Source organism: Oryzias latipes, chromosome 12 (assembly GCF_002234675.1).
Source record: "Oryzias latipes chromosome 12, ASM223467v1".
Classification (NCBI taxonomy): Eukaryota; Metazoa; Chordata; class Actinopteri; order Beloniformes; family Adrianichthyidae; genus Oryzias; species Oryzias latipes.
The window spans coordinates 8,551,429-8,573,733 of NC_019870.2; the positions used below are offsets into that span (position 1 = coordinate 8,551,429).

The 22,305-nt window shown below is 41.6% G+C and overlaps 1 protein-coding gene across 3 annotated transcripts in view; it reads right to left on the bottom strand.

Annotated features, from left to right (window-relative positions):
• The window catches only part of LOC105355203 (mucin-5AC), a 62,561-nt gene that overhangs the window by 23,806 nt on the left and 16,450 nt on the right, over nucleotides 1-22,305 (bottom strand). For 2 of the 3 annotated variants that reach the window (XM_023960793.1, XM_023960792.1), the window contains exons 2-3: nucleotides 13,607-17,292; nucleotides 11,844-11,918 (exon numbers count right to left, since the gene is read on the bottom strand). In XM_023960793.1, the coding sequence (XP_023816561.1) occupies nucleotides 11,844-11,918; nucleotides 13,607-16,557 (3,026 nt within the window). In that variant the 5' untranslated portion in view covers nucleotides 16,558-17,292. The remainder of the gene's footprint in view (nucleotides 1-11,843; nucleotides 11,919-13,606; nucleotides 17,293-22,305) is intronic. The other variant, XM_023960794.1, reaches the window with a different exon arrangement.

Sequence of the window (22,305 nt, forward strand, 5' to 3'; positions counted from 1 at the left end):
ACTGCAACAGTGGATGATTGGAAGCTAAAAGTAACAAACCAAAAGCAAGGCCCAGTGGTGTAGTGGTCAGCGCTCCCGCCTCACAACAATAAGGTCCTCGTTTAAATCCCGGCTCCATTCTGTGTGGAGTTTGCATGTTCTGCTTGTGCATGTGTGGGCCACTCCAGGTTCCTCCCACAATCAAAAAACATGTTTCATGCATATTTTGATTACACTAAATAGTCCCCATATGTGTGTATATGGCATAGACTGTAAAAAGGAACTGGACAGTCTGACCCCTTCTCTCTCGCGCTCCAAATAGGAAGTACCCGCTGGATCAATAAGCCAAAATCCCAATTCTTCTATTGAGAAATAAACAGTCATTCTTTTTGTCAGAATCACCATTCTTACACTGATACCTTTTTCTTAACATCTTCTTGCTACTTAAAATTTGTTTTCAAGACATTTTCTCCTTTTGCCAAGTTATTCATGGTATAAACTGACCAATCAGATGCCTGTGGTGGTGCCCTACCGCGAATGTTTGATTGACAGTTTCTCCCGAGTCACTTTTAATGGAAGGGGTGTGGACTTTGAACAAGCTTACTCCTGAGTGGCGACAGTGGTTGCTCTGGAAATGTTGGCTCAGACCGACTCAGACGAATCACGGTCGACTGACTCCAAATGGCGGTGCACATATCGCAGATAAATAGAGACAGAGTTGGCTTAATTTTGCTGGAGCTGGAGCTAAGGCATTTTCTATGGGTGATGTCAAATCCATCTGTCTCCATTTCTATACACAGTCTATGGTATGTGGTTATGTTGCTCTGCGACTGATTGGTAATCTGTCCAGGGTGGGATAGGCTCCAGCAACCCCAAGTGCCTAAAAGGATTAAGTGGGTTCAGAAACTTGATAGATAAACGGAAAACCAAGACGAACCACCAACACAACTAATAAAAAAAAAAAACGAAAAAACAACAAGATAAACAAAACTAAAGTAATCAAATTTGGTGGTTTCTGAAGTATTCCCTACCAATTTTTCTTTATTTGGGGGGTAAAAAAGTGTCCCATTGGGTTGTATTTCTCCTCAATCAACAATTAAAAAAAAAGCAAACGTCTTACTTAATTCAAGACTAAAACAAAAACATTTGCATTAATGCATCCATGCATTTATGACTGTCCTTTCATCTGTCATTGTATCTTTGATTTTGATTGTTTCAAATAAATTAACTTGAATATTACACTACTGAAGGAGGATTCTTCCAGCAATAATAATGCATGTCTGTCAGAGCTTTCGACTGTAATGAATAATAGAAGCTCTCTGAAAGGTATATTTACATTGTGTGTTTAATCATAGATGGGGTACCAGTCCACGCTGGGTTTATGTTGAACAAATCTCAGGGAGCCATACCTCACCCACATCAAGTCAAGGCAGAAATATCTCCGGGTCTCTTTTAACACCACTATTACTTTTTAAAATGGTTTAAAGCGTCTGAGATTTATTTTTCATGTGGATGAATATTTCACTGCAAAGTCCAAAGTTACAAAAGCGGGGGGTTGGGGTTGGTTGGAGTCAGAATGAGGGTGTGGGAGATACTGAGATGCTGGAGATTTGCCTCCATTCCCTGGCTCAGACTCTAACGTCTCTTGTGATCCACCGGCTCACTCTGTGGTCTGCTGTGCGCTTTTGTGTGAGAAAGGATGTGCGTCACAAAGCGCTGATTCATGATTGGTGTGTGTTGGGTGGGGGGAGAGTACTGTAGGCGCTGTCACAAAATGTTTGTCTCAAGCCCTCCCCAGTGGATCCATCTTTAGCCTTCATCCTACGACTTTGTGGAGACTAGGAAGAGGAATCCTCCACACCAACAACACCGCCGCGTCTGGTCTTTATTTGAGTATGAAGAGGCCAAAGATTAGAGTCAACAAGAGGATGGAAAACAATAATTTTTTCCTTTTTAAACAAAAAAGCGCAATTACGTTTTTTTATAATTGTTTTTTATGGAAGGGACAAAGTGATTCCCGGTACATTTAAAATATTACAGAAAGTGTGCAATGAGGGTAGACATTAAAGTCCCACTACAATCATCTTTTGATTAATTTTTCTGTACTTCTAATTATTAGTATCCTGTTTTGAGCCAAAATCAAAAAGACTCCTGCAGACCGTCAGGAGTTCATTAAAAACTCACCTCTGAGTTGTGGGTGGCACTGAGCACATCATCCCTTTATTTACTCTTTCTCTCGCTAGCTTACAGTCCCAACCTAACATTAACGGCGCAACAAAAATGGCGAGCAATATTGGAGCTATCCAGCTGTAGAGTTTTGAGCCAGATGCCAGCTAGGATGAGGAAAAGGAAGACGTACTTGGATCTGTTTGTCTTCAAGTGGATGCATCAGAACTGAGCAGAGCAGAGAGCTCATGGCTTCCCGTAGTAGCTTCTACGTCATACTTACAAGCTTTTCCCAAAACATTTTTCCTTCCTGATTCACCATGATTTGGAATAAAGAAAATACTCAGAGATGCAATTTTAAGCATAATTTTCTTTGTATTTGTCTTCCATAATGAGAAAAGGTCACAAGAACATGTAAAAAACACCCAAAACACGATTTGGTCTTTAAAGGAGGAGCTTTTTTGTGATTTCTCCAGGAATCAGCTTCTAGTTTCCAGGCTTTCACAGCCTTCGTAAGAAATATTTTTGTATTCAATAAAACACCAAGTAGCTTTTACGTTATACTAACAAGCCTTTTCCAGCAGAATCTTCGTCATTTTAATTTCTGTCATCCAACATGAGAGAAATGCCACAAGAACATGTTAAAACAAAAAAAAAAACACAATTTCCATTGGAGTGGGTCATTAAGATGTGCCATAGAGGTGGGCTGTCAAACTTTTACAGCGATGACAGGACCAGTGATAATGGCAGAGATAAAATGAAGCTGCATGCGTCTAAAAAGGCTTCATGGCAAGATGCTTTTTCCCCCCAGCATTTTTCATTAGAAGAAAATTCCAAGAAACAAAAATCATAACTCTCCTCTTGAATTATTACAACTGTGTGGCCACACAACCAGATTCACATGCAAAATATGCACTTAGTGTGACACCAGTTCTGGATAAATAACATCAGACGCTTCTTGCATTATTCCCCCAGTTTTATCAGGAAGAACAAATGAAGTGCGTATTAAGTCGCGCCCCAATACAGAATGTTTAAAATGTCACTCTGTAGTCATTAGTATCTAAATTTGCATGTAAGACGTATCATTAGCATATTTTATTTTAGATGAAAAAGCTTGGATTGCAAACATTTGAATGAAGTAAATACATTTTTAGCATAAGATGACATATACAGTGGAATACTATACATATAAATGTTTTCCATAATTTTAGATAGTGTGTTATGTGGGATTTAGAAAGTTGTGTCAGTACTTTCAGAACTATATATAAATAACCTGTTTAAATTTATTTTTTCAAGGCTAACATACAGTCAGGACCATAAATATTTGGACAGAGACACATTCTTTCTAATTTAGTTTCTGTACATTACCACAGTGAATTATAAATAAAGCAACTCAGATGCCATTGAAGTGCAGACTTTCAGCTTTTATTCCATGGGTTGAACAAAAACATTGCATAAAAATGTGAAAAACTAAAGCATTTTTTAAACACAATCCCTTCATTTCATGGGCTTGTAGGTAATTGGAAAAATGAAATAACTGAAAACCAAATGGTCATTACTAATATTTGGTTGAAAACCCTTGGTTGGCAATGACAGCCTGAAGTCTTGAACTCATGGACATCACCAGATTCTGGGTTTTCTCCTTCTGAATGCTCTACCAGGCCTTTACTGCAGCGGCCTTCAGTTGCTGTTTGGTCGTGGGCCTTTCTGTCTGAAGTTTAGTCTTCAACAAGTGAAATGCTGCTCAATTGGGTTAAGATCAGGTGACTGACTTGGCCATTCAAGAATATTCCACTTCTTTGCTTTAATAAACTCCTGAGTTGCTATGTCTGTATCTTTTGGGTCGTTGTCCATCTGTATTATGAAACGCCGTCCAATCAGTTTGGCTGCATTCACATGGATCTGCGCAGACAGTCCGTCTCTGAACACCTCTGAATTCATTGGGATGCTTCTGTTCTGTGTCACGTCATCAATGAACACTAGTGTCCCAGTGCCACTAGCAGCCATGCTAGTGGACGTCCAGCTAATGGACATCCAGGTCTTTTTGTGCTGCTGAGTTCACCAGTGCTTTCTTTCTTTCTCAGGATGTACCACACTGTTGATTTTGCCACTCCTAATACTGTAGCATTTTCTGGCATGTTTTTTTCTGTTTTCTCAGCTTAATGATGGCTCCTTTCACCTGCATGGAGAGCTCCTTTGACCGCATGTTGTCCGTTCACAGCAAAATCTTAAAAATTTACGTTTTTCAAATTTTTATCCAATCTTTTTGTTCAACCCATGACATAAAAGCTGAAAGTCCGCACTTCAATGGCATCTGAGTTGTTTAATTTAAAATTCACTGTGGTAATGTACAGAAAAAAAATTAGAAAGAATGTGTCTCTGTCCAAATATTTGTAGTCCTGACTGTAATCGTTAAAGATTTCAAGGTAAGACAAAGTATACTTTGACATGCGTCTTTTTTTTATTTCTACAACAAGGCATGCAGCTTTTTAAAAAAAATATTTACCGGTACATAGAAACTCAAGCAGATAAGCTGGCCAGTCAAGCCATACATTTTATAATGCTGTCAAAATAGTGATAACTTACTTGTAAAAACTCAGATCCTTTTTTTTCCCCCAGCTCTGTTTGTAAAATTGTACGCACAGCAGTGAGCAGGCATCTTGGCCTTTACTTCATGGCATCCAGCTTTGCATAAGTGACTTGTGGCATGGTGCCTCTATCCTGCAAAGCTCATTGTTACCAATGAGATTGGGAGTTAGCGTTGTCACAGTAACTTTTGTTTTAGTGGAATGAGTCTGTTTTTTTATGTGTTGCAAACAAGGTTGGGAGTTACAGGTGTTGTAAATAGGCTAAAATGGCTAACGCTTCTAATGCGGTTAACGTTTAACGTGATATGAATAAGTTCTGGAGTTACAGTGAAGGCATTAATAAAGTCTGACTGACGTACAGACTAATCTTTGACTCTTTTGTCTCATCTTATAGTTCGAAGCACATTGTATATGACATCAATTTGAAAATAGACTTTTCAATGATGGTTCCCTTTATTGTCCTGGGCACTTTCATGGTGTAAGGGAAACTATTTTAAATGTGTTGTATTTAGGCTGTAATTAATTTCCTATTTGGTGTAAAGTTAGACTTTTTAACAGTCAATGGAAAAATTGTTTCTATGCTAAACCAGCCTCGACTGGTCATTTGACGAACTGCAACATTTAATTCTTGGAGGTTAGCTTCAAAGACAGGACCAAAACATGAGGTTTTAGATGCTTAGATAAAAAACAGATGTGAAGAAACATGCAACAATCTGGTAAAGTGTGTCTTCCTGTTCAATCCCAGTGTAACCCCATTGTAGAAGTTAAACTAAGACCCAAATCATTAAAAGTTTTTCTCATTTTTTCTAAAAAGTGGATTTATTAAGGCAAATTAGGGTCATTACAGAAGCCACGTATGGCACCGTCCTTTATGGATAAAAAGTTCTCTTCAAAACAGAGAAAATTACTGATATTGATTATGACAATGTTTCCATAATCACAATTTTAACAATTAAAAACAATGTTTAGAACATTAAACTAAATCTTTTTTTATTGAAACATAATTGAACGATGCGTTTAGGTTAGATTTACCTTCTCCCAAGGAGACTTCAGTGAAAAAAATGACATCTGCTTGAATGAAAATAAATAGAAGAGTGCAAATGAGAATTCAAAGTTTTTGATTTGAAGCCAGAGAAAACTGGCAAGCCATATAAACTGTTTGCAAATATACAGTGACAGTAAAGACTCTGATAGGCTGAGATTAATTATGAATCATCCACCTGTGTGAACTGGTTTTCGGGCACATTTTTCACAAAGGCTGCTATTTCTTTTCATATTAGACCTCATATTAGACCTAGATAAAGTTTAATTTCTGCAGCTGAACACATTTCCACCAGGATGTATATGCATTTCATCAGATCTAAGGAGTTCTCTGCATCACAGATGACTTGACCTTAGTAAATCTCAGTGGGATTAGATTAACTAAATCAAATCTAATGGCGGTTTACTGGCCAAACACTAAAATGCACAGAATAGTAAAAATCCATTTTTTTCCTGCATAAACCCCCTTTTAGGATTACCAAATACAGGGACAGTGCGCAGTGTGCTGAGCAGAGCTTTTTCTCAGAGGACTGAGATTTGAGACAGCTTTTTAATTGATGGGATCAGCCTTGTCAGATTCAAAGGCTTTTCTATCACTCATTCATTTTCAGCCTGCAACTTATCTTCACCTTTTTCTTCTCCGCTGTCAAAGACTCTCTTTTATATTTGAAACAACTTGAAGCTCAGACACCAGAGCTTCTCTTCGCATGAGAAACAGAAGAAAATGTCATTCACGTAGAATATAAATACATTAGTGTGTAATATGACTGAGCGATAGGTTCCCAATTGACCAGAAAAATGTCAGAAACATCGACATTTTCTTTGGAAAAACTAAGATGTTGTGTCTGTTTTACTAAAGCCGAACTTCTTAAAGACGTGTGAACGTGTTTATGTGATTTTGACAGATGAACTTGTCAATGTCAAACAAGCTTTTCGTAGTTTGACACCAGATAATGTAGACAGACTGATAGATAGATAGTTAGATAGATAAATAGAATGACAGGTGGATAGATAGATGAAGGCTTTGTGGTGAGAAGTTGCATGTCCAGTGCTGCGTGTTTTTCTTTGTTGAAAATGATTATTAAGTGGAAGGCAACATTCCACCTAATAGCATTAATTGGTGTTTAATTATATCACTGTTTATGATGAAAATATAAGCTAGATACCGCAATTTATCACTAACAAGGGATGTTCAGTAAAACCTTTTAGGTTTTTTCTAAGGCAAAAAGTTCTGTAAAAGCTGCTTAAACTTATGTATTTTTGTTGTTTTAAAGGTTGTGAGATTTGTAAAACTGTTGATTTGATTTAATTTACATTTCAGTGGTAGAAAGTTGGATGCATTGCAAAAGTATTGTTCATTTGTGTCCGTCTTGATGTAGAACGAAGAACTTTTTTCTTTCTCCTCACTTGGTCAACATGCATTTCATCTGCTGTTCCAAGTAGCACACCGATTGGGGGAGTGCTGCTGATTGGTTGATTCATCAAAAACCAAAAAAATGTGGTTTAGTCATTGTTGATCAACGCATGTGCTAGTATAGACCAATGATGTTTCACACACAAACAAAGCATTTTTATAAACTCTAAAGTTATGAAATAGATGCACAAATATCCTGCAAAAGTACAAAACCTTTTTACGGACGGACAATTTTTTTCAACGAGCACAGAATTTTTTTACACACAAAACTTTTCACAAGTACCAAACCTTTTTACTGACAGACAATACTTTTGCAATAAATATAACTTTATTCAGAGGAATCTACTGTAAATATTATTTAAAAGATGCTTAAACAAATAGAATCTGTCGGATTATGTTAACTGCGTGAACAGTGAAGAGTTCCTAAGAGCTAAGTCCTAGGAGCATGTGTAATCTAGCTCTCACTGCTCCACTGTAAAAAAGGTTTACTCCAGGTAAAGGCTTGCTTAAGTTAATTTCGATCACATTCCAACAACAGTTCTGTGATTTCAACCAAAACTGCAGCAGATTTACAAATTTCCTCTGAATTTTTCATGCACTATCAGTCATAGTCAATAGATGCAGCCCATAAGATACCAGTTTTCTTCTCCTTAAACATACTATAGATCAAAATTTAGACCACAACCCATTTTTGTGGCTGACAGAAGTGGAACAACAACAAAAGCTCATTGTTTTTCTTTGTCAGGTCAACTGAGACCAACCAAGATATCAGGAACTGAACATAAGAATAATCTTGTTGCTTTCCAAATTCATTCATCTTCTGAAGCTGGTTTATTCCCCTTCAGGGTCACGGGGCTGCCGGAGTCTGGCAACTTGTGGGCGAAGGCAGGGTACACCCTGGACAGGTCGCCAGTCTGTCGCAGGTCCACACCCATACACACTCGCATTCACACCTCGGGACAATTAACATATGAAGCATGTTTCTGAATTCACCATGATTTGTAATTGTCCTCCATAATGAGGAAATGCCACAAGAACATGTGAAAAACACTAGAAACATGATTTTTTGTCCTGAATTTCACAGCTTTCATTAAGGAAAATTTTTGGATTCCATAAAACACCTTACAAATCCATCGCAGTAAGAGACATTTTAAAGGGCAACCCAACGACTAAATGTCTGCTTTAACCTTTTCTGTTGTAAGGGGAACTGGAGAAAACACAGGATGATACAGGAAAAACACGCAACGCTAACTATTCCCTTTCTTCAAGAAGAGGAACCATGGCTGCTTCACTCTGACATTCCTGAGCATTAAAATTCTAATCTCTCAAGATGAAGCCGTGTTTAGTTTCTGAATGAATCATTTTCTGCTCGGGCCTCTTCCCTCTGTGCTCTCTCTTTCTCATGTTCCATTTCTAAATCTCAGATCTCTCCCCTCAGAGCTCTTTTATTCATTTATTTATTTATTTAGCCCTTTTATCCACACTCTCTTATCCTCAGAAACCCTTCTTCCTGCCCTCCCCCGCTGTCTTTTCTGTTCTCTCGTCTGTCTTGATCGAGGAGATTTGCACACACAGCATAAATAAATTACTGAGCATAAACAGATTAAGATACTTTGACCAAATCACTTATGTGGTTCGCAGTGACTGCAGTTGAGCTATAATGCTTAATTGTAATGGGGTTGAGGTCTAAGATTTGTTCGCTTTGGGAAACATCAGGGATAAATTAGTCAGAAGGTAAACTATTTGTCTTCAGTGTTTGAAGGCCACATTTTTCTGCTCAGTTCCACAATTAAGCAGACTGACTGTGTGTCTTGGCTTGTTAATTGAGTTCTGCTTCCTCTGATTTATGACATAACTGGAGAACTATGTTTCTGAGTTCACAGAAATCAAAAAGTCATTTGTTTGCCTTAACTGTATGGTGAAAAGTCTTTATAAAAATATGAATGATGAGTTACAATTTTAATTGGAAAGCAAATAGACTTGTGTTTTTTATCTGTTCATAGGGGGTCCACAACTCCAGGGTGGCCCTGGAGTACAAATCCACAAATCAGAACGAGGAAGTGAAGACTTTAACCACTCTGATTGGTCAGACTGATAAGCCTCCAAGAATGATTGGCAGAGCCGCTTGAACGGGCGGGACTTTCCTAAAATAGAGCTGAAGCTGCGGCTAAATCGCGGTACCGTCATTCTTATCAAAACGTCTTTAATAGAATCAAATAAACAAGTATTTTATGATCTTTCATATTCCTAAATACTCAGTGTTTTTTTAGGGCCTGTTCGGATGAACACAGAGCTGATATCCTGGTGATGGTAAATGTTTTTAGATCACTGAAAATGGGTAAATTCCCACGGCACACCTGACCATCTCCCATGGCACACTAGTGTGCTGTGGCACCCTGATTGAAAAACACTGCTGTATCTGCTGCCGTGGGGGTTTTGCGGGGGTCCTGGCTGCCGCTACTGCCACGGCGGGGGTCTTGGTGTGGGGATGGCTGGGTACTCTCCATCCTTCTTTTTACATTCCATCACCCACTTTAGAAGTACATAAAGACCCACTTGCGCAAATAGTTTGAGTGATTAAATGAAATTTTTCACGTGTTGGTCCGAATGCATAAGTCTGCGTGTGTGAACATCAGTTTTATTGTGATGTGAACATGTTGATATGTTTTGTGTGTGGGCTTGAACCCACAGGTACGTTTGTGGCATTTGGGTGCGTGTGTGGACAGGCCCCGCCCCCTTTTTGGATTTATATTACTTATAAACCTGACTGTAACGATTGTAAACATCCAGCAACTTGTTTCCTTATGCTGCTTCACGGTTCTACCCCCCCCCCCCCCTCTTTAATCACCTTCCTACTACTCCCCCCCTCCCCTGGGCATCCCTCTCTCCTCTTCCCTTCTTTTCTTTTCCGTCCGGTCCAACAAAAGACTGTTTAGCCTAAATTACAAAAGGGGTTTATTTAAGTATACACCTAGTGTCTGAAATGTTTCATAACCCCTATTGTAACAGTAAAATATGTCCAACACAAGAGGCTTTCAGCTCTCATCTGTCTGCTCAGCTGTTGGACAGGACAAGTTAGGGAAAAATATTAAAAAGAGGTGCCCCAAAAGCAGCTAACACTAACCCACAGGCACTGCTACAGTTTGGTGATTTTTCAATCAACTTTTTGCCACATTTCAGGCACAATATCCCTCTCAGAACTCAAATGTCATCATCATCATTAACTTTCTGGAGGTCAGTTCACCGGGTCAAAGCTGGAGACCCGGTGAACTATTCACCTCAGAAAAAAAAGACCTAAATGGTTCATAAAATCTTTACATCTGTTTTTAACCGTGTTAACTTGGTTTGAATAAAAATGTGTGTTGATATTTCGGGTCAAATTCAGGCACAAATAGGGTTGTTGTCATTTGATTAACCAAACATAACATCTGTGCATCTTTGCTTCTAAAAGACCCTCCCTTTTTAAAGACCCACTCAGAAAATCTTTTGAGTTATTTTAAAAGCATTCCCAGTGGTTTTTTAATCATGATAATGCCATTTTTAGTCAAAATGCAATAAAGTATGTCACTTTCTAGGACATAGTTTCTGCAGAGTGACAGTAATTGTCAGAAATTTGCCTATGAGTTGTGGAAAGAACTGTTGCGATGGAGTAGCCTAAGCCTGTCCTTATTTTTATTCATCCATTTGTTTACACTCTCTCCTGCTAGCTTACAGTTCCTCACAACCCAAAGCTAACATTACTGGTGCAACAAAAATGGTGAGTAATGTTGTAGCTATCCAGATGTATAGTTTTGAACCAGATGGCAGCTCAGATGAGGAAAAAAAAGGCGTGCATGGATCTATATCTCTGCAAGTTGATGCATCAGAATGGAGTAGGGGGCTTGTGGCCCAATGATTGTATCACCTATGTCACTGCCACAAGATTTTTGCAACTACCTTTTTTGTCTGCTCCTGATTCACCGTGATTTGGAATAAGGAAATACTTGGAAATGCAATTTTAAGCCAAATTTTCATTATATATGTCCTCCATCATGAGAAAAATGCCACAAGAATATGTTAAAAAAACAACAACATAATTTTCACTGGGGTGGGTGTTTAAGATGCTCCTTTCAAACCTAATCCAGTCACTAGTTAAAGGTTTAAAAGTTATTTCTCACATTTTTCTACTTTATTATTGCACGTGAAACATACAGTGTTGTACAGAAGCTAAATTAGAAAGAATGTGTCTCTGTCCAAATACTTATGGTCCTGACTGTATATTCAATTGTTTTGAATTATGATTTGAATTGTATTTATATTTTCCAAAGTGTTCCAACTTCTCACAATAAGGCGGATTGTTTCATTACATTAAAAGACGTGATAATGTGCATGAAAAGTCTGACGCCATCTCCTAAGAGAGTGCTCATTAACCAAACTAGCACTGGTTTGCAGGCAAACAGCGGCCAAGATGAAAAATGCTGCAGCTGCTTGTGCTGTCACACAGAGCAGACTGACAATCTTTGCAAACCACAACACTGAACCTCAACTTGATGAGATTCGAAACGACAGAGCGCTGCACTTAACTGTGCACTGAGAAAAGCCCTGTTCTCTTGGCGTTCATGGGGAAAAACCAGGCAACAAAAAGCAGAAATTCACACATGCACGCTTCAACATACCTGTAGATGATGCAGGCACAGTCCCTGCAGGTCCCACAGTTCTCAATGTCCTGTCCGGTCCTATATGAATGTCTTCTGTTGAGAAGCACAAATGACATATCAGGGGTAGAGGAGGCATGACTACCGTGTGTGTGTTTATGAGACAGACATGTGTTAAGTTATCTTGTTAAATCAGAGGCATTCTTGCAAATACACTAATCTCCCTGGAATCAGCCCTGATCATTTTTTAATGAACGATACCCCTCCTCTCCTCAAACGGGCTCGGCCTGTTATGTAAAGCATGAGTCACTGTGTCACCCCAGGCATAAAATACATGCTTATGAGGTGAAAGTCAGGCCTGCGTACATAAGACCAATGGCTGAATTCTAATCCTGGAGCATACAAGATGTGTCATTTCATGAGACAGAAGGCTGCTGGGTCACATGTTCACATGCCTGTTAAGTAGGAACTCGCCAAGTTTCTTAGCACAAATATTTATCAGACCCTTCCATGGATTCATAGACCCCCCATCTTTTTCTGTATATGTACTATTTTGGTGTGATAAGGCAAATTTCTAAGGAGCTTACAACATAGGAAGATTAATTAAAGACGTGATGGGAATGGTAAAAGGTTTAAACTACGAGGCATGAAGCATCGGCAACTACCAACACAGTCCAAACTGCTGATTTCTGTAAATCCATGTAATCTGCCCTCACGCTTGAGGAGAGAGCTGCAGCAAAGTGGGTGCAACCCAACTCCTCTATGGTCTAACATGACATAAATTCTTTAGTGGATCAAGGGGACAGATAGGAGACTTCGTACAGTTGAGCACAGAGTTCCTGTCTCCATTTGTATTTAAATTTTAACCGTATTTTCAATGTGTTAAGTACAGATACCTTTAGATTTATAATACTTACTAAATAAAGACTGGCTAAAAAAAGAGGAGATGCACCACATTAAGGCTGAGGCACAATATCTATCTTTCTATACAACTCACAACAGAAGATTCTAGACGGTTATTACAGCGGATATTGGCTTTTTTGTTAAAGGATAATCTGCCTATACTCCACTATTGGAGAGAGCCACGCTTCCATCTCAATATTACGTCTATCACTCATTTAGGTGGAATGTGCCAGCTCCCCTGTATAGACAACTTAACTGCCTTCAAATAAAACAGCAGGCAATTACAGCCTACATGCTGAAATTCACTTTCCAATTCTTCAAAACATCAGATTTTCACATTTCACTGTCTTCTTCTCTTGTTTCATTCCATCTATTTATGGGGCTAAAAAGAGTCTAAAGGTTAAAGATTACCAGATGGCTCTGCACTCTACACTTGGCCCTCGGCAAACAGGCCCAGTTTACAGCTCCATTTGCCTGAGGGTCCAAGTCATTTCAAATTTACGGCTTTTAAATGTGGGATGGCTCGTCTTTTGGCCCAGGGCTTTCAGTGTTCATTTAAACCAAACAAGCCCCCTTCAAACTCTAATTCTGAGCTGTAAGACACTTTTCAGTCAACTAGTAATGCCTCCAACACTAACCTGTGCATAACACAAAGAGAAATACTCCAGTTAGATGGCTGTATTCTCATCATTATAACATTTCTATCCATTTAAATTGTGGGGAGTTTATTTTCTTCTATCTAAAGCATGATTAAAATTGAACACCTTGAGTTTGGAACAACTTGTCTGATGCAATTTAGTGCAGATGGTTGGGGTCATTTTGGTTTGTTTGGGGTTGGAACTGTATTCACTACAATTTAGTAAAAATGGCTGCCTACTCACCCATCTCTCTCTGCTTCCTTCTTTTCAAGGTCTTGAATAACATCCAGCAGGACCTTAATTGTGTTCTGGCTTGTCTCCAGGACGCCTTCTAGGCTTTGAAGCTGGTTTTGCAGGCTGCGTATGTCATGCAGAGGTCCATTGGGACTCAATAGTTTTTCCGTCACCCTTGATGGGTCCAGTTTACACCTGGCCCCTGACATCAAGCCTCCCAGAATCTCCTGGACCTGTTTCAGAGTGTCAGCTTGGGTGGGACTCAATGGCCCGGCTGTAGGCCGTTCCCTGGAGACAGAGCAGCCCCTGGCTCCTGAACAACCCTGCTGGTTTGAGGGGAGAGTGTTTTGGCTATTGGGTGTGTTTGGCCTGGCGCTGGCTCCTGAGCAGAGCATTTTGTGTAGTACTCCAAGCTGAGCTTGGGCTGAGCTTAGACAGCTGGACTTAAAACAGGCCTTGGCAGGGGAGGAAGAAGAAGAGCGCCTCTCTCCCTTCATCACAGCAACTGGCGGAGTTTGAGCTCTGTGCTTCAGAGAGTTGGCTCTCTCACAAAGCTTTGGTGAGTTTGTACATTTCACATCCTCCTTTTTCTTATTTTCCCTTTCTTTGTCTTTGTCACTGGCCTTGCTCTCTGCCCTGAGCATGGGTGTTCGGACCGCAGTACCCAATGGCTCATTTCCAGATTTTCTGGGTGTGTAGGGTGGAGGTGGTGGAGGAGGAGGTGGAAGTCGAATGCCCCTCTTGTCCTGAGCACGAGGAGCCTGAGATGGTGGTGTGTATGGTGGCGCAGCACGAAATGTAGAGGAGTACAAAGGAACTGCTTTGGTTGGTGTAGCACAAGATTGAGCATTCTGTAGGGTGGAGACATAGGTTTTCACAAGGGGAGGTGGAGAAGTGCATTTTAGTTTTGGGACTGGGGAGGAGTAGGGGGTCAGGCCAGTGCTAGCCCCAGCAGAGGGGTTGTTCTGTAGAGTTTGGCATGGAATGTTACAGTGAGATACAGTTTGTATGACTGTAGCATAAGAAGAGGATGTTGGGTTAAATGGAGGTACATAGGGACCAGATGGATGGGTGGTGGTGTAATATGATATTGATGTGCAAGACAGGGCAGTTTGAGTCACAAATGTGCAGGGTGTAAGGTTTGTTGGTGTGGCATGAGATGGTGGCCGATCTGTTACGCTTGAGGCGGTGGTAGAATATTTAGTGGGATCACTAGGAGGTATACTGGGAGTTATTGTTGGAGTAGGGGCAGACAGGGTTAAGGGTGATGGAGACTTTAAGCTTGCCTTAGCAGAGGAACAGTTTTTCATGGGGCCTGCAGGTGGGTTTGATGAAATGTTTGTGCAGACAATAGCTGTTAAGGGGATTGTTGGTGGGGACACAATGGTAAAATAGGGTACAGGCTGTTGGGGAACAGTAGAGATGGAGGAAGGACTGGGTTGAGTACTGAATGTAGAGGGGTTAGTGTAAACTGATTTGGAAGGAGAGGACCAAGGTGGCTTTGTGCAGTCTTCAGGAGTTTGTATTGTTGCACTTAAAGGTGAGGAAGAAGCACAATAAGGCACAGTAGTAACATGTGTGATGGGAGGGTTTTGAGTCACTGGTGTAGAAACATGGCTGTCAGATTTCATTTGTACTGAACCTGACTTTACTGTTAGCTGGGTAGTAGAAAGGGAACTGCAAGGTTGTTTCTGTGGTGAGGATGGTTTTTGATCCAGAGGCGAGACGCTGGCAGGATTTCCATGTGTCTGATTGGGACATTGGTCAGTGTTTGGAGGATTTGCTGGGGAAGAAACAGTAGTTTGAAGCTGGGCTGTGCGTTCTTCATCACTTGGAGATGGAGGCAGTCGCTGACTCTCAGTTTGACTTGGAGTGGTGCAGTGCTTCGAGTTTGAAGGTGAGGACGGGCTTTCGGTTTGAACTTGAGTGGTGCAGAGTTTGATGGTTGAAGGCAGAGGGGATGGGCTGGGGCTTTCAGTCTGAGTGGGAGTGGTACAATAGTGAACTTCTTTGCCAGGATCACTCGTTGTCCGACTCAGTCGCTTTCTTCTTCTGACCACAGATGGAGTGGTGCTCCCTTGACGCTTCCCACTGTCTCGACTGGATACAGAAGAACAGTGGCGTGGCTCATTGTTATGAATGACAGAAGGTGGACAGCTGTGTCTTGAGGTTTTTACCACCCCAACCGCTGACTTACTCTCTGTCCTTGATACTTTGGATCTTCGTTCTATAACAGTTCGATCCCCAGTTCCTGCAGGTCTGTTCTGTTCTTTGGACCCAGGCAGCAACACATGGTTGTGCATGAGGTACTCGTCTTGAGAGTCATGTTCATCATCCCCATCAACGCCAACTGAGTCCCCAATGCTTTGGCTACGGGTATGGGTGGAAGAAATAGACTGGGGCTTTTTCAGGCATGGGGATGTCTGAATGGCTGTGCTGGTGCTCGAACTGGGCTTACGTGTCATTGGCAAAGTCAGAGAGTTATTCTGTGGCGGCGCCCAACATCGTCGTGTAGGACCAGGTGTTAATGGATGAGGAGGGGCTCTTGCTAAAAATGCTGCAACCACTTCTAATGTGCTCGCCATGTCCCCACGCACAGCGCCCACCACAGAGCTCTGTGCGGTTTGATCCCCTGTATGCAGACAGTCAGTCCACGGCTGAGGGGTTCTGCTGCCATGTTTGCGCAGAGGATGCGGGCTATCACAGTCTGTGGCTGGCCTTTGATGGCCATTGTTGTCCCCTGTTGCACTGTTTCCACTGCTACTGCTGCCGTCCTCCAGGTCTTTAAAGCGAACCTGGTGGGTACGGTTACGGCGGCGTTTTAGGCGGCTCTCAATATCTGGAGAGTCTCGGTTTAGGAGCACAGAGCGCACGGTCATTGTCCCCGGCAGCTTGTCTGCCAAAGTGCTCTTGCCATTGGACTGGCCTGTAAGCATGTGGTTGGGCTCTTTGCTCACCATGTCTACAGTTTCTTTCAATCCCCCAACATCCACAGAGTTTTCAGGCAGATTACAGATGTTTTGCTAGTACATTGGTAAAGAAGGTCATCTCTCCATAACCTTAAACATTTAAAAAAAAAATAATAGATCAAACAATTACAAGAAATCCATGTAATTCCTCAACTTATTCTTCACAGTCATTTAGAGTTACTAATGTTCTCCATCAAGGACAACAGTATGCACAGGTCAAAGAATATAACAATCCATCTGAGAGATTCACAAACTGTACAAATTAGATGTACCAGTGATAACTTCTGGGTGAATTATGGGTCTTTCGCTTAACTTGTACAAAAATAAATGTATGCAGCATTAGATGGTCTTAAAATCTTTATGCCCACACTTTTAAAAAAGTGCACTTTTATCTCTTAAAACCATTTTTCACCAGCACTCATGGGAGCTGACTTTTAATGAGGCCAGAAAAGTCAAACGCAAATACAGTTTGGGTTTTCCACGTGCCCATCTTTTGGTTCATCAACTTCTATTTTTCCACACCCCTTGACCTCCGTGCCCTCAGGAAATCATGTGGTCCGAAATATACTGATGATCCTGAGTGCTTCACAGTTACAGGCTCTTTTTGTGGAACTTTTCTTTCGGTCTGCGCTCTCTCCGTTTGGATTTTAGTACTTTCTCTCTGTTTCTTTTGTCGGCGCTCCTCTCAGTGACACATACTCTCATGGCTGAAGACGGCGTGGGCTCCTGAAGAGACGAGAGATACACAAACAGAAAGACAAGGAGTAAGACGCTGTAATTGTTCCCTACATTGTTGCAAGGAGAAACCATGTACTGCTCCTCAGGATAAAGAGGCAAATAGAAGAATGCAGTTATTTTGAAATGCATGAATACAGAAAAGGAAACGGTGCAGAGCTGGAGATAACAGAAGAAAAGCAGCAGAGAAACACATACTCAAAACAATTGAAAAGAGATTGTAATTAAGGCCTATTCACATTGGCTGAAGGGGATACTTATGTTTTATGTCTGTTTGATTTTCCTCACTCTCATTAGCCATTGTTAAAAGGAAGCAGTGTTGTTGCATTAATGCTGCTCCAACTCGTGGGAACGGTGTTTGTTTGTGTCTTTCAAAATGTTTCTTTTCCTCTGCATTTCAACAGCGTGTTATCAGTCCTTGAGGATCTGCCATGTTGACATCCTCTCTGATTCATTTGGTCACTCTGTGACAGTCTGTTTGACAGGCTGTGGTTAGTAGTATGTTCTAGTCACTCCGATTCTGTGGCCTGATTCGTATTTATCACTTCTACTTCCCGTCTGCGCTGCTGGAAGTCAAGCGTGATGATTCGCGATGTATGGATCTGTATTGTTATTTCCTTATGATGGCCGGTGACACTCACAGCCCCTTGTGGGCTAATTTTGAGTGTGACTTGCCTTACCCATGTCTTCTGTAGGAGGGGTAATTAGTGACTCCATCACACTCCCAGGTTATTTAGGGAGAGTGAAATACCCGAGGGGCTGCCACTTTTATTTATGTCGGCTGTTTTTCCTCGCTTTTCTCCTCTTTTGGGGGAGGGCTTTAAGGAGGGGGATCTTTGTCACATGTGCCCTTCCTTCAATCTACTTCAAAACATGATTATTAGAAATAATTAAGATAAGACTCACAGAAGACAGAGCCTTAAGGCAAAGTATCTAACATAATGGATTAAGAAACATGCCACGATATTCCTTCTTATTTTACTTCCTTATCACTGCAGTGTTTACAGATGAGCTGCTTAACTATGAATCACATAAAACACTGAATTGCTCTGGGTAATGGTACAGGTTTCCCCGGCGCACAGCGACTAAATCCAGCGTTGAGGTGGCAGAAAAATAAAAGAGAACATTTATCTTAAGCTTAACATTGACTTGCTTTGATCTACACTGCCTATTTGTGCTCCACGGTGAGTTCTTTCTCAGTTTTTCAGACAAAATAGTTTTTGGTAGCTTCTTGCATTTTCCCCCCAGTAATGTCCCATTTCATTCTAGTTGTCAGTCTTCCAACCCATCTCTTATAAAAACACTCTAGTTTCAACCTTCGCCATGACAGATTTTCCCAACTCCCATCCACACACTGTTGGACCATTACCCTCATTTATTCTTAAGGGTGTCACCCCAGAAGCGCCTGTCTTTTCTATCCTTGTTCCATCTAGCCCTATTTTTCCCCATTTCACTGTTGTCATTTCTATCCTCTCCCTGTTCCTTTTCCCTGCTACTTGCAAGGCTCCGACGCCCTCCTCAACTCTTGCTCCCTCACCGGTCTGTAAACTACCCACGTTTCAAAATTTACGCCGACAGTTTAATGAATCCAGACCTTCTTAATGCTGCGTGGGCTTACTGGTGAGGCTGAGGCCAGCCCTTTCCCACATGTGACATTTCCATGTCGAGCTTCATTGGCAGACAAAAGATAAATCACTGGGCAAGAAGATGAAGGTGTGAAACAGCATAATGTCAGCAAGGGTCATAACTCGTTGTGGTTATTATTTAAGATTTACTCCAGCATCCTTCCTACCCACGCATATGAAAGAGCTTTGGTCTAAATGCACGCTTCTTCTTTCTTTCTTGCTGGTGTTATGAATGTGCTTGTATAATGATAATGCTAAGGTCACGTCTGATCTTCCTCCCGTGAGCCTTTCCATTTAAACCTTCCCCTGCATGGAAGACACAAGAAGGGAAGACTGCAGTTGCACAGATGCAATAAAAGCCCCAATCCTGCAGGGACGTTGCAAATTGCTTCAATGACAATAACACACTTTTAGGTCTCACGGTGCAGTAGAAGTGGAAGCTACCAAGGCTGGAATTGTTATGTAAAAGCACGTCAGATGGGATTGTCAAGGCATGCTTAAATTTGTCAGACAAGACTGAGATGAGGAGGCACAAAGGGAAGGGAGAAGGAGCAGAGGTATGCTCAGTTATATTTAGAGATGCTATGAGACAAATAGCAACGTGAGCGGAGCTTGAATCTCCATGAGTAAGGAGGATTAGCAGAGGTATAGGCACTGCGAATATTAAAGCAGAAGGGTGCAACCTTTGGAAGCAGAGGAAATGTCATGGTTAGGGTTCAGCCAAGTGGTAAATTATGAGCATCAGCATGTCAGGGCGTTTCAGGTGAAATTGGGGAGGAATTAAGAAAAGCTACCGAGAGGCAAAGGGTGCTAGAGTGCTGGTCAAGAGACGTTGGATCAAAGGGTCAGGAATGTATTTTGGTTTTCTTTTTCTTTTTACTAAGCCATGTTTCTTGGGGTGATACTGTTCAGAATGCTCTGTGAATAAAAGAAAAGAAGCCCAAATTAGAAATTCAGCTGGTCAGACAAGTCTTTGACACTTTACTAATTGTCAGCTGCATGTCCTCAGTACACTATGTTTCCTGACGAGACATTTTCAAACCTTTCTGCCACTTAAGATTTGCACTGTAGCTTGTTAATGGTTTTTTTCCTACTCAAATACCTTGGCACTTTCATAAAAATCTTTAAAAAAAAAACTGCACCAGGGTTCACTTGCAAGTGAACAGATGCCCTTGGTGTCAGGCTTCTATTTTGAAGATTGGTAAATTGTTATTTGCTTGCAACAATTGACTGACTGTATATGAGAACTGGACTTATTGACCAAATTGAGTCCAAGAAACCAAAATCCCATAGACTTCTATTCAAAAATAAACAGCTTTTACTCATTCTACTGTATTTATCAGAATAACCATTCTTACTCTTTTATAGCATATTTTTGCTAATCCTAATTTCTTTACATATTTTTTTCTTTAGTGCGAGTTATTCAAGTTATAAATTGGCCAATCAAATGCCACAATAATAGTTTGGGGTCTTATGTCAAATATACGAAATGTTTGATTGACAGATTCTCCCATGCCCAACTTTCAACAAGCTCATCCTGGTTGGTAAGAGTGGTTGCCGTAGAAATGCTGACTCAGATCGACTCTGACCAATTACAGCTTAGTGACGTCGTCTGGCTCCAATGTGGCGGTGTCCATCCATCCATCCATCCATCCATCCATCCATCCATCCATCCATCCATCCATCCATCCATCCATCCATCCATCCATCCATCCATCCATCCATCCATCCACCTTCCTCCGCTTATCCAGGGCCAGGTTGAGGGGGCAGCAGTCTAAGCAAAGATGCCCATACTTTCCTCTCCCTGGCCACTTCCTATAGCTCCTCTGGGGGGACCCTGAGGCGTTCCTGGGCCAACCAAGAGACGTAGTTTCTCCAGTGTGTCCTGGGTCTTCCCCGGGCCTCCGCCCAGTGGGACATGCCTCCCTGTGGAGGTGTCCAGGGGGCATCTGGACCAGATGCCTGAGCCATCTGGACTGCGGCTCTACTCCGACCTCTGCGGGTGACCGAGCTTCTCACCCTATCTCTAAGGGAGCGCCCAGCCAACTTACAGAGAAAGCTCATTTCAGCAGCTTGTTTTCTGGACCTTGTTCTTTCGGTCATGACCCAGAGCTTATGACCATAGGTGAGTGAAAATTTACCGGTAAATTAAGAGCTTTGCTTTCTGACTCAGCTCTCTTTTCTCCACAATGGGCCGGTACAGCAACGGCATAACTACGGATGCTGCACCAATCCGCCTGTCAATCTCACACTCCAGGCATCAGTTTAGCTCAGGCGGTAGAGCAGGTCGTCCAACAACCGAAGGGTTGGCGGATCGATCCCCACTCTCCCCAGCCAGGTGTCGCCCCCCGAGCGCGGCCAGCCCGCAGCTCACCGCTCCCCCCCCCCGGAGGATGGGTCAAATGCGGAGAAGAATTTCCCCATTGTGGGATAAATAATGCATCAATTTTTTTTTTCCCTCACTCGTAAACTAGACCCAAGATACTTACATTTCTTCACCTGGGGCAGGAACACTCCTCCCTCCCAGAGAGGCCAACTACCTTTCTCCAGTCAAGAACCATGGCCTCAGATTTAGGTGTGCTGACCCTCTTTCCAGCCACTTCATACTTGGCTGCACACCGCCCCAATGCATGGGACAACATCATCTGCGAAGAGCAGAGAGGGAATCCGTGGTCCCCAAACTATACCCCCTCTGGGCACTGGCTTCACCTAGAAATTCTGTCCATAAAGATTATGAACAGTACCGGTGATCAAGGGCAGCCCTGCCAGGAACAGGTCCAGATTACTGCCAGCTATGCAAAACACGCTCCTGCGTTACAAAAAACTGTGTCAGTGTCACAAAAAAATTTGCGCTGAATTGACTTCATTTGATTGGAGTTAGAAATAGGCCATTTTCTATGGGTGACATTGCACTTGCTATGTCCAGTTCTCATATAAAATCAATGGTTGTATCGCTGTGTCACATGGGAAACTGCTTGAGTTTATTCAATATAATAACATCAAAACAGCTAATTTGAAAGAAAAAAAGAAATCCTGTCATGTACCTAATACATTTAATGCATACAAAGTTTTATTTATAACCCCGAGCAAAAGCCACATAAAAAGAATTGTCACATGATTTGTTGCTATGGCCAAATACAAAACAGCTCTTTTGTACTTGCAGTTGCATTGATCTGCTGTGTAAGGAATCACCCTCCAATTCTACTGGACACTATTGTTTCTCCACAGCAGGGAATTAACCGCTCATTCTAACACCTACATACTTCCACCGTTGCTTTTCAACATGCAGTGCGGTTATATTTGCCAGCAATTAGAGGTTGTAGAAGTTGTGGGGTAATGTTTCCTACCTAGTTTGTCAGGAAAAACAGAGGGAGGGGAT